This window comes from Hylobates moloch, unplaced genomic scaffold (assembly GCF_009828535.3).
Source record: "Hylobates moloch isolate HMO894 unplaced genomic scaffold, HMol_V3 SCAFFOLD_18, whole genome shotgun sequence".
Classification (NCBI taxonomy): Eukaryota; Metazoa; Chordata; class Mammalia; order Primates; family Hylobatidae; genus Hylobates; species Hylobates moloch.
The window spans coordinates 49,571,228-49,584,187 of record NW_026652293.1 but is presented as its reverse complement, the minus strand read 5'-3'; the positions used below and the strand labels follow the sequence as shown (position 1 = coordinate 49,584,187).

The following is a 12,960-nucleotide window of genomic DNA, read 5'->3' as shown; positions in this document are numbered from 1 at the left end:
GTTAACCTAAAGGTCAGATCTGTGCATTGTTTATTTATCAGTAGGTGAAAGAGCTAAATCGGCAGCTTCTGTCACAGCCACAATAAAAAATCACCTATAATATTAACAGGGAGTAGATAAATTGCAAAACATGGATTAGAATGATAAACAGAACCAAATATAATATAGAATATATAATGAGAGATGCTGAAGGATTTTACTGGACTGTAAAGTATGCAAGTTTGTTATGATAGTGTTATTGATTATAATTAGTTACTGGGGCTCTAGAAAAAAAATGTAGTGGAAGCTAGAACTTTAGTAACAACTGCCCTCTTGTATGTTTATTACATTTATTTTTTTAAATCCTCATTTTTTTAACCATTGGCTTGAATAAAAAGAGATGATTTTGATAGTTATCTTAGGAAAATGACAATTTTAGTTTCATAATATTCAACAAGTATTTCACATGCAAAATTTATGAGCAAAGCAATCACAGTCCTTGTCTTTATGGCACTTATTTATTTACTTATTGGCCTTTACCAAGTGTTCATTTTCATGTCCTTGTAGTAGAGCTATCACTCATTTTAGCTTTGAGGAGAGGTGGGACGTTTCCAAGAGGAATCACTTTCTGGATTTGTTTTATTTTACAGAACCTGGACCTGTAGTTCCTCCGATTCTTCTGGATGTGAAGTCAAGAATGATGTTGGTCACCTGGAAGCATCCTAGAAAATCCAATGGGGTTATTACCCATTATAACATTTATCTACATGGCCGTCTATACTTGAGAACTCCTGGAAATGTCACTAATTGCACAGTGATGCATTTACACCCATATACTGCCTATAAGTTTCAGGTAGAAGCCTGCACTTCAAAAGGATGTTCCCTTTCGCCAGAGTCCCAGACTGTATGGACACTCCCAGGGGCACCAGAAGGGATCCCAAGTCCAGAGCTGTTCTCTGATACTCCAACATCTGTGATTATATCTTGGCAACCCCCTACCCACCCCAATGGCTTGGTGGAGAATTTCACAATTGAGAGAAGAGTCAAAGGAAAGGAAGAAGTTACTACCCTGGTGACTCTCCCAAGGAGTCATTCCATGGGGTTTATTGACAAGACTTCTACTCTTAGCCCATGGACAAAATACGAATATCGGGTACTGATGAGCACTCTTCATGGAGGCACAAACAGCAGTGCTTGGGTAGAAGTTACCACAAGACCCTCACGACCTGCTGGGCTGCAGCCGCCTGTGGTGACGGTGCTGGAACCCGACGCAGCCCAGGTAAGATACTGACTATTATCTCTCCTTTGCAGACTTAGGAATGTACCCCAGATTGTGTTGAACAGAGCCATCTACTGACTGAACAAACACATTTGTTGTTTTAGGCATTCACTGGAAAAACTGGGTTTTGGCCTTTGGCCCAAACTATCTTAAATTCGATGTCAGTTTTTCATGTCTCCCTGTATCCCCTTAATTATATTGTTGAGATGCTGCCATTTGCCTCGCACACCTGAAATACTTTGAATGCCACAATGGGATGCTTAGCTTAACCACCACGTCAGATTTAAATAGATCAGAAAATGAGAAGAGATGGGAAAATACGGAGGAATGAATTAGCATATTAACAAAATTTTCCATTACCAATAGTCTGGCATTTTTTAATAATCAAAGAATCAAAGTAATGGGGAAAGAAATAAAAATAGCATATTAACGGGCTATCCAGAAAGTGTTCAATTATTCACCTCATTCTATTGGGAATGAACTCTAGAGGACAGGATAACTACCATTGTTTTGGCTGGCATACAAACTTCATTCAAGGGAAATTAGTGTAACCAAACAGGAGGGAGTTTTGTAGCTTAGAAGCCTCTTTTGTGTAAATACACACATGCTTCCATGGATTCAGTCTTGTACTACTGCCAAAAGCATTGGTACAGTAGCTTGCTCACCGGAGCACAAAACAAAGGACATTTGCATAACAGCAAAGTTCATCTGCTGAAATTATTACTTGGATCTATGTTGTGTGTTCTCTCTCCCCCACCAAAAGCAAACACTAGGTGATGCTAAATAGTGTAAATTGTTGGAGAAATTTAATTTAACCTACAAATTAAAAGCTATTTTTAAAAATCTTTGTTAGTTTTAATATGAAGCTGGTCAAAGCAACACACATTTTTGATATAAATATGTGCATAGAATTCCATTCATTAAACACTAATGGAAAATTAATTTTAAGTACACGATATACAATGTTTATTGTATGAACTGAGCAATGTAAAGAATTGCTCTTGATTCAAAATAAAAACAAAGCCAAAAACAAAACCCAAGCATAGAGTTAATAATCATTCCAGAAATGACTTTTTTTTCAATCTTGGGATAATTTTGTAAAACTTTGGTAGCAGTACCAATCACTATGATGCAGCGAAGCAAACACAGTCTCTTTACAAAGGCAGCACTACATAATGGACATTGTTCTGGATTATTTCGAATAAAAATTTTATAACTTGGCATTACTGATTGTGGCCGATCTGAAAAAGAGTAAGTATTTTCAGGCCGGGCGTGGTGGCTCACACCTGTAATCCCAGCACTTTGGGAGGCCGAGGCAGGCAGATCACGAGGTCAGGAGATCGAGACCATCCAGGCCAACACTGTGAAACCCCGTCTGTACTAAAAATACAAAAAAAATTAGCCAGGCATGGTGGCGGGCGCCTGTAGTCCCAGCTACTCGGGAGGCTGAGGCAGGAGAATGGCGTGAACCTGGGAGGTGGAGCTTGCAGTGAGCCGAGATTGTGCCACCACACTCCAGCCTGGGTGACAGAGCGAGACTCCGTCTCAAAAAAAAAAAAAAAAAAAAGTATTTTCAGAAGAGGAACTCGGTGCACAATTCTACTTGATTCAGCATATATAAACAATAATTAAAAGTATCAGGTTGCCTGGCTTTTTCTTCACATTTTTACCCTCTTTTGATTTTGTAATATCACCCATGAATTAAACAATATACACGACTTTTCTTCACATTTTTACCCTCTTTTGATTTTGTAATATCACCCATGAATTAAACAATATACACGACTTGTCAGCTAGCTAGAGAAATTTAGATTAGCCTGGCTAGGCACTCACCTGAGGCCACAAGGCATTGGTAACCCCAAGTCAGGAATCTAAATGTCTGTAAGAAGGTGTCTGAAATATATGAACATTATACACTAGTAATATTCTAAAAATTCACACTTTTTATTCTCATCTTATAACTAGGAAATAAAAAGTTATCAATAAGGAGAATCAGCAGGAATATTCAACTGAGTCTAGTATTTAATGCTATATACTATTTAAAGAGTATTAAGATAACATATCTGTCCTTCAGTATTATTGGCTCACATGTTCAGAACTATCTTAAGACTTTACCAAAGTAGACGTTCTCATGATATAGCTTAGCTGGTAAACAGAGGTATATGACAGCTAAACAATGACTTCTCTTTGTAAAATATGAGATTTAAAAGTCCAAATTGCAAATAGAAAATATTTTATATGAAATAATGGAAGGATAGTCATTAATGCATTGGTTAAGAAATTAATTCAACTATTTGTCATAGAGGGTTGTTCCAGGTATTAAGATGGATGAAGGAATTGTCAGTAATATTAACAGCAGTAACAACAATACTTTCAGTTCTATTGACATTTACGGAACATCAGTACATGAGTGAACATCTTTGTAAGTGCCTCTTTTAGGCAGTGGGGACACAGAAGAGATCAAGATGAAGTCCCTAGGCTCATGGCGATTACATTTTAGACAGAATGCAAACAAATAACTATGTAATATACCTGGAAGTAATAAGGACCTGGGGGAGAAGAACAAATTGAGTGTAGAGAAATATGGAATACCAGCTGATAGGGTGGGAGATAATGCAAGGAGCAGAGTTGCTATTTCACCTTAGTGTTACTCATTTTGTGCAATGTGGTTTTTTCCTCCATACAATGCCACCTGTAAGACTTACAGTCCAATAGTGAAAGCAAGAGAGACAACACATACTTAGGCCAACTAGAAAATAAATGCAGTGTAACATATTATTAGTAAGTACTAAAAGAGGTGATATGACTTCGCATAAATATGAGCCTTGAGAAAAATTGGAGAGCACAGCAGCATAGATGAAATAATATGCTTAAAATCTTATTTGATTACAAGAAAAATAAATATATAATGTCAAAGAGTTGTGTCACCTGAAAAAGTGAAAGACATGCACTTTTATTTAATATTTAATCACCTAAGAAAATGTATTTCATTTTATAAGGTTGGTAAAAATGCTCTACCAAGACCTAAAACAGTTCAATGAAACTATAGACTAATTTCATTTATGAATATAGATTCAAAATTTCTAAATAAAAGATTACCAAATTGAATTAAGCAGTATATTAAAAGAATGATGTACAAGGACAAATTGATTTCATTTTAAAAATGTAAGGATGGTTCAACATCAAAAAATCTATCAACATACTTCTTACATCAAACAATTAAAGTAGAAAGCCCATATGTTTTTTTTTTTTTTTTGATCAATAGATGCAGAAAAAAAGGCATACAATTAAGAAGTCATTTCTAACAAAAAGTCAAAGTAAAATCAGATTAGGAAGAAGGTACTTAAATGGGATAAAGTCAATGTATAAACTGCTGCACTGAAGCCTTGAATTGAAGATTGATAAGAAATAATATGTATAAATAACTAAGTTGCACGACTATGATGCAGCAAAAAAACAAAAAAAAAACTTCTTTTATGATAACATCATGAGCCTCTAAACCCTGATGGCCCTGTCCACTTTTTCACAGGTAAAGTGGAATAAAATAGAGTAATCCTGCAGCTGTCAGCTCCTCTTATACAGTAGGGTCCTCACTCAGCTCAGACAGCTGAAGCCACCAGCCTTGGCAGGAGCGCCACAAGGAACAGTGTCACCCAGACCACAGACATGTGTAGCTTCCTTTCCTCTGCTATGTACACTTAGGGTCACTCATTTATGGGTTTGATAATAAAGCAAAGTAAAAGAAGTTGAGTCTTAATCATCATCCTCATTGACTTTTAAAGATGGGCCAATGTTTGATGTCTACTAAAACCACAGACAAAAAGTATAAAAATGTACCGAAGGAAATAAAATAATAATGAAAATATATTCATTGAGTTCATGTTATGTTCTAGAAATTGCTTTCATTTAATTCTTACTACAACTGTGTCAGATAGATGCTATTGTTGTTCCCATTTTACAGACAGGAAAACTGAGAATGAGGGATTAAGTAATCTGCATAAGATTACATAAGGAGTAAGAGTTGGACTTCACACCCAGGCAACAGGGTTCTAGAGCCTATGCTCTTCTCTCCTTCTTTACACTGCAACAAATGGAAAAAAAGTGCAATCTTCCTGGATGGAAGGACTTAATTCCGTAACAAGACAATCCTTCCAAAGTCAACATATAAACTGAACATCATTCAAATCAGAATGCCAATGTTTTTTGTTTATTTCAAACTGGATAAAATGATTTTTTATTTTTTATTTTACTTTAAATACAGGGATACATGTACAGAATGTGCAGGTTTGTTACATAGGTATACATGTGCCATGGTGGTTTGCTGCACCTATCAACCCCTCATCTAGGTTTTAAGCCCTGCATGCATTAGTTATTTGTCCTAATGCTCTCCCTCCCCTTACCCTCCACCCCTTGACAGGCCCCAGTGTGTGATGTTCCCCTCCCTGTGTGCATGTGTTCTCATTGTTCAACTCCCATTTATGAGTGGGAACATGCGGTGTTGGGAACATGCGGTGTTTGGTTTTCTGTTGCTGTGTTAGTTTACTGAGAATGATAGCTTCATGGATGAAGCTAGATAAAATGATTTTAAAGTATAAATAGAAGACTAAATGATTGAAAATATTATAGAAAATTGTGGAAGAATAGTGAGGTGGTACTTTCTGTAGTATGTAAACTTACTCTAAAGCCATTTAATTATAATAATATGGTATTGGCATAAAAAAAGACAACTGGCCATTGGAACCAACTAGAGAGTTTAGGTATAGATACGAGTGTTTGTTGAAATGACTTATTGTAGGTAGAGCTGCATTTTATTTCATTGGTAAAGAATGGTTTGCTTTAAAAATGATACTAGCCTGACCAACTATCAATGTATAAGGAAAAAACAGATCCCTTTATCATATCATATTATAAATAAATTCCCATAAACTAAAAAATGTTAGGCCGGGCACAGTGGCTCACGCCTGTAATCCCAGCACTTTGGGAGGCGGAGGCAGGCAGATCACGAGGTCAGGAGATTGAGACCATCCTGGCTAACATGGTGAAACCCCGTCTCTACTAAAAACACAAAAAATTAGCCAGGCGTGGTGGCGGGCGCCTGTAGTCCCAGCTACTTGGGAGGCTGAGGCAGGAGAATGGTGTGAACCCAGGAGGCGGAGCTTGCAGTGAACTGAGATAGCGCCACTGCACTCCGGCCTGGGCGAAAGAGCGAGACTCTGTCTCAAAAAAAAAAAAAAAACAAAAACAAAAGTTAATGTTAAAAAGTAAAAATCTTAGGAAAAAAAGGAGAATTTCATGTAATCTAAATGTAGGGGAGCACTTTCTAAAGAAAAAAAGAGACTCAGCTTAAAAAAAAGATAGCTAGAAATAATCTGATTGATTTTCTAAGGCATAAACTGCCCCCCTCACCAAAAAAAGTTAACATTCAAAAGATAGATTGGGAAAGTATATCTGTAACACATACTACAGACAAATCAATTTCACCTTAATATACATAGACCTTCTAATAATTTATAATACAAGGTACTTTAATAGAAAATAATTTAGGTAAGAGGATATATTAGGTTGGTGCAAAAGTAATTATGGTTTTTACCATTAAAAATAATGACAAAAACCACAATTAATTTTTCATTCATACCTCACATAAAGTCAAGGGAATGAAAATTAATTAAAGAAACAAGTAATATTAGCAAAAACTAGTATCAGTAATTTCAAGAGTTTGTGGAGGCACAGGTCATGGATAATTTCATTGTTTGTGATTAAGTGAATTTCCCCAACTTTTTAAGAAAGTAGTATATCAATAATGATTAAAATTAAATATGCATTTTCCTTTTGGCATGGCAATCCTTGGTAATCTTTCCAATATGAAACACAAGAGCACATATTGCATACATTTTCAAATATTATTTTTAGCATAAAATAATGTCAGTAGGATTAACAAATAATTTGTTTTCAACCATAAAAGGAATATTATGCAACCGTAAAAAATAATAGGGTGTGTCCATAATCAATTAAGTCTGAAAAGCAAGTTGTAGCATAAAGGGTAGAGAACTTTTTTTCTGTGAAAAGTTTTTAAAAAATAAAAGAGAAAGAGAGAGAGACCTAGGATATGTATGAGTATATTTACTTTGCTTGTATGAGCACACAAAAAGTATGGAAGAATAAACTTTAGACTGTTACCTTTTCACCTGAGTGAAATAAAACAGAGCCACAATTAATGTCTCTTGTATTTATATATTTGTATTCTTTCTCTGATTGAAAAAATGCAAATAGAATATTTGAAATTAAAAATTAAGATCAATATTTTTAAATGAAAGGAAGACATTTTGAAAGACAACTTTATTTTTATTTCAACAAATATTTATTGCACATCTTATTCTGTATGAATTTTTCAGGGGAGTCCATCATAAGAGGAATTGCTACACTGTACAGAGTCACATATTTCCACGTGATCTTTCTTTATGGTACATTTTTATCTTCTATTGACAAAATACTCTTAGAATTACACAATCTTATGTCTACACATGATGGCAAGGATTGTCTCTTCACGTTAGACATGAGGGTTCCAAGACCTGGAGATGTCAAATGTTTTGCCTAAAGCCTCACAGCGTTGAGACACTTATCATCTCTTAGTCCATTCTTAACCCATATATCAATCTTCATAAATGCTCTTATTCATAAAGTTCTTAAAAATAGTTTGATAGAGTTAAAGAAGTGAGGAAGTTGTTTACTATGCTTTTGTGTGTTACTCTTTTCAAGCCTGAAGCTGGTCAACTAACCTGCATGTCTAAGTTTCTGCTTAAAATGGGGAACTTTGAAGGTGCCATGATTTTTTTAGAGAGACTTTTCAGGGATGTGAAAGAGCTGCTAAAAGTCAATCGTTCCTTAAACACTTAACCAGCAATTTAGCTGTCGTGTTTTCTGAAGACTTATAATAAACAGAAAAAATGGAAATCTAAATCATTAACCACTCAAATAAAAGAAGTCATTATGATAGGAAAGCCATCTCTGAAGTAAACATTTTATTTCCAGTGCAAAACTATAATTCTATTTAAAAGTTTTAATGTAATATTGTTTTAGAGATCACATTTCTTGCTTATTCAGGCCAATAACATGTTCTTTCTTTTGTCGGAATTTTTAGGGATGCAACAATATTTCATAATCTTTCTTATGTACAATGGAATACAAAAGGTCATAGGAAATTAAACAAACTGAAAGCTTTAATCTCATATATTTTCACTACACATACAATAATAAATGTGGTCTTAAGCATAGAAAAGAATAGAATACAATATTTAGTTAACTGGCTCCTTAAAATTCTTGGACATGGGCCGGGCGTGGTGGCTCACGCCTGTAATCCCAGTACTTTGGGAGGCCAAGGCAGGTGGATCACCTGAGGTCAGGAGTTCGAGACCAGCCTGGCCAACATGGCAAAACCCCTCTCTACTAAAACTACAAAAATTAGCCGGGCGTGGTAGCACACGCGTGTACTCCCAGCCACTCAGGGGGCTGAAGCAGGAGAATCGCTCTAACCCAGGAGGCAGAGGTTGCAGTGGGCTGAAATCACACTGCTGCACTCCAGGCTGGGTGACAGAGTGAGACGCTGTCTTAAAAAAAAAAAAAAAAATCTTGGACACATGGATTGATTGATTGATTGATTGATTGAGATGGAGTTTCACTCTTGTTGCCCAGGCTGGAGTTCAATGGTGCAATCTCTGCTCAGTACAGCCTCCGCCTCCCTGGTTCAAGCAATTCTCCTGCCTCAGCCTCCCAGGTAGCTGGGATTACAGGCACCTGCTACCACACCCAGGTGATTTTTGGTATTTTTACACCTTATACAAAAATTAATTCAAGATGGATTAAAGACTTAAATGTTAGACCTATAACCATAAAAACCCTAGAAGAAAACCTAGGCAATACCATGCAGGACATAGGCATGGGCAAGGACTAAGTATTAATTGTTTAAAGTGTTGCCAAGCTCTGACCTGAACTCTCAAAGTATTCTGGTCTAAGAGGCAAGAAAGCCGTATTCTTCAGATTAGTCAGGTTGAATTGAGCTGTGATAGCTCTTCTTTTTTTCATTTCTGTTACAAATACCAGGAAGCTCTCTGAGTTTGACCTTGACTCATTTTTCAGGTCCACAGACAGCATTGCACCTCCAAAGCAAGTAGAGTCCTATGTCTGTTCTACAACCTTTGCCTGTTGTAGGGTGTTTTTAAAACTATTCTCCACATCCAGGCAAATCCTCTATGTTTATAAGGAACACATCTAAAACTTCTCTTCATCCCAGCCTCTCTTCTTAGAACTCTCCAAAAAGTTTTTTTAAGATTAACAATGATTTCATCCCCTGTAGTATAATTTGGTAGATAATGGCCCATTGTTAATTATAAATTACCAAAGTAATCATCAAGCAATTGTCCAACTAACATGTGGTGAGAGCCCTTTTTGTCACCAATTATTAGTAAGAAGACTCTTTAAAAAATCTCAGGTCATAGTCCTCCTGGAGGAAACTTTTCCCCTTGATTTAAGATAGAAAATTATGGTCGGTCCTTCTCCATTTTAATTTCTATATTGCTCCTCTTTGGTTTACATAGAGGTACAAATGTACGTATAAATATTTCACCTTGTAGAAACCTGTCTCTTAAAGTTTCAAAATAACTGTATGCTAGGGAAAAAAATATAATCTAACAAAACATGACTATAATTACTAACTGAACTCCACCTCTGTGCACATGGTACTAAGTGAATGTACAATTTATCCCTGCTATGAGGAAGCTTACAGGCTGGGACGTGAGATATATATCCTGGCATTTATATAAGGAGCACTAGAAGGTAGCAGTAAAAGAGATGAAACAGGATAACATGTAAATAAATGATTTTTGTCATGGCCTGTGCACATTTTTAGGATCTCTTTCCCCATAAGAACACGAGTGTGTTACCACTGTGCTCCTGTACAGTTTAGCCAGAAAAGAAAATAAACTTCAGACATTCTAGAATTCTATTACAAAATGTTGTTCTTTCTTCTGATGCTCAAGTCCACATGTTAGCTAAGCACAAACATCTTTGGCTTCCCTTTTTAAAAGCTTTCTATACCTTTCTTATCCCTGAGAAGAGGATGTGCTGTTAATGCTTTAATTCTAAGTTATATATAAATAAGATCCAGGAACTCAATTTTGCATCTTCAGAAATTATGAATAATGATTTCTCTTTCCTTTCCTCCAAGAAAAAGTGACTTATTTGGCAGGCACACTAACAGTGCAAAGAAATGAGTTCTGATGTTTCATTTAATTGAGTTATAAACATGAAAACTATCAAATCCTATGCAACCCTATTGAAGCATGTGGATGTGTGAATTTTCTCCATGTGTCTGCTCTGTGTCCTTCAGAACACTCACAGTGGCAATGAATCACTAAGGTGTGTATCAGTCTGACAGTGGTAGAAAGTGGCAAGACTGAAAGCCAAACCCAGGAAACAGCATTTCATTTAGCTCCTGGAGTACTGCTAATTGATCTCAACCCCTTCATTACTGTCTAATCCAAAGGACTCAGGAGAATGTAGCCATTTAGAAAATGACTTAACTGAAAACAAGAGCAAAATTCTAGGCCTCGTGAACTTCAGTTGCTCTATTCCCGTATCGTCACACTGATTCTAAGTTTATCTTTCATTTCAGGTCACTTGGAAACCCCCACTCATCCAGAATGGAGACATACTTAGCTATGAGATTCGCATGCCTGACCCTCACATCACTATAACCAATGTGACTTCCGCAGTGTTAAGTCAGAAAGTTACTCATCTGATTCCTTTCACTAATTATTCTGTCACCATTGTTGCTTGCTCAGGGGGTAATGGGTACCTTGGAGGGTGCACAGAGAGTTTACCTACCTATGTTACCACTCACCCCACCGTACCTCAGAATGTTGGCCCATTGTCTGTGATTCCACTAAGTGAATCATATGTTGTGATTTCTTGGCAACCACCATCCAAGCCAAATGGACCTAATTTGAGGTAAGAGAAGGTGACTATGATTTTTATTTTGCTATAGTCCTTATCTCTCTGAGAAGTAGGGAAATGAAGGAGGCTTTTATTCCTATATGAACATAGAACTGATTTGGCATTGAATATCCTCTGACTTATAACTTTCATACACTATCATACTGTACACTTCAACTTATTATGGAAACATCAAAGTTTATCAATTTGAAGAACTAAAAACCCTTGAAACCACAATCACTATTCTCTAAGGATTTGCTACATAATCCATCACTTCATTTTCAACATATGCTTTTATTATATGTTAGGCAAACCTGATGTATGTTCTATATGATACATTTGCACAAATGTACCTCAGAATTCTAAGGCTAACACAGTAATTCTTTGGCATGTTGTTAGCATATGGAAACTTGTGAGGAGTGTGGTCAGGGATCCAGATAAGATGAAAGAAAAGAGGTGTGATTCAGAAATGGTTTTGCAACAACCCAAACTTGATACTTGGCCAAGAATACAAAGTTGATAATATTATCATTGTTTATAAAGTATTGATAATCATAGGAAACCATTAACTTGATAAGCGTTGTGTGTTTCTACTTTGCGTGAAACTGGCAGTAAAGATTTGGCAAACTAACTAAGAAGAAATCTAAAATGCTATCATTCTGGGAGATAATAGTAAAATGTGAATGTAACTGATTCTTCAAAATATTAAATATATGGAACTTGATCCAGAAAAAAATGTTCATCTGAAACAAAACCACATAACTGTAAACTTAAGATGTTACTCTTTATGCTTCCACACATATATCACACGCACATGCCACAAAACAGCCTGAGTTTTGGTAATCTCAATATTAATTGAGATAATCCTGATGTTCCTGCTTGTCTTTTGCTTTAGATATGAGCTTCTGAGACGTAAAATCCAGCAACCACTTGCATCAAATCCCCCAGAAGATTTAAATCGGTGGCACAATATTTATTCAGGAACTCAGTGGTTTTATGAAGATAAGGGTCTTAGCAGGTGAGATTACAAAAACTATAAAAACAAATGCTGGCATTGAGTTCTGGGCATGTTGAATAGTTCAAAGTATTTTAGTGTCTTCATTGTGTGAGCATGTTATCAGTTATGCAATAAAACATGTTTGGTTATTATCTGTGGCATTAATCATCCAACTGTAACAGTCAGCATGTTTAATGTTTTCCATCTTAACTGCATGCTTAAAATAAGCCTTTTGAAGTTGAACTTGTAGATGTTCAAGCCTTAACCTATTGCCTTTGTCACAGCTCTATCTAGACATAAAACGTAATGGAAGAATTTGGAAATATTGAACACATACAAAATGGGGAAAATTCCTGGGCACTTGTAGAATGCTTGCTATTTCTAGAAATGACTTGTAAATGAATTATAATGACTTATAATTGATTGTAAGATATTGATTCAGTCCAGGCCGGGCGCGGTGGCTCACGCTTGTAATCCCAGCACTTTGGGAGGCCGAGGCGGGTGGATCACGAGGTCAGGAGATCGAGACCACAGTGAAACCCCGTCTCTACTAAAAATACAAAAAATTAGCCGGGCGTGGTGGCGGGCGCCTGTAGTTCCAGCTACTCGGAGAGGCTGAGGCAGGAGAATGGCGTGAACCCGGGAGGCGGAGCTTGCAGTGAGCCGATATCGCGCCACTGCACTCCAGCCTGGGTGACAGAGCGAGACTCCGTCTCAA

The 12,960-nt window shown here is 36.6% G+C and overlaps 1 protein-coding gene across 1 annotated transcript in view; it reads left to right on the top strand.

The window, feature by feature from the left end:
- Positions 1-12,960, top strand: part of USH2A (usherin) — a 798,563-nt gene that overhangs the window by 526,652 nt on the left and 258,951 nt on the right. The window contains exons 41-43 of the mRNA XM_032136481.2: positions 630-1,258; positions 10,926-11,260; positions 12,141-12,263. Of these exons, the coding sequence (XP_031992372.1) occupies positions 630-1,258; positions 10,926-11,260; positions 12,141-12,263 (1,087 nt within the window). The remainder of the gene's footprint in view (positions 1-629; positions 1,259-10,925; positions 11,261-12,140; positions 12,264-12,960) is intronic.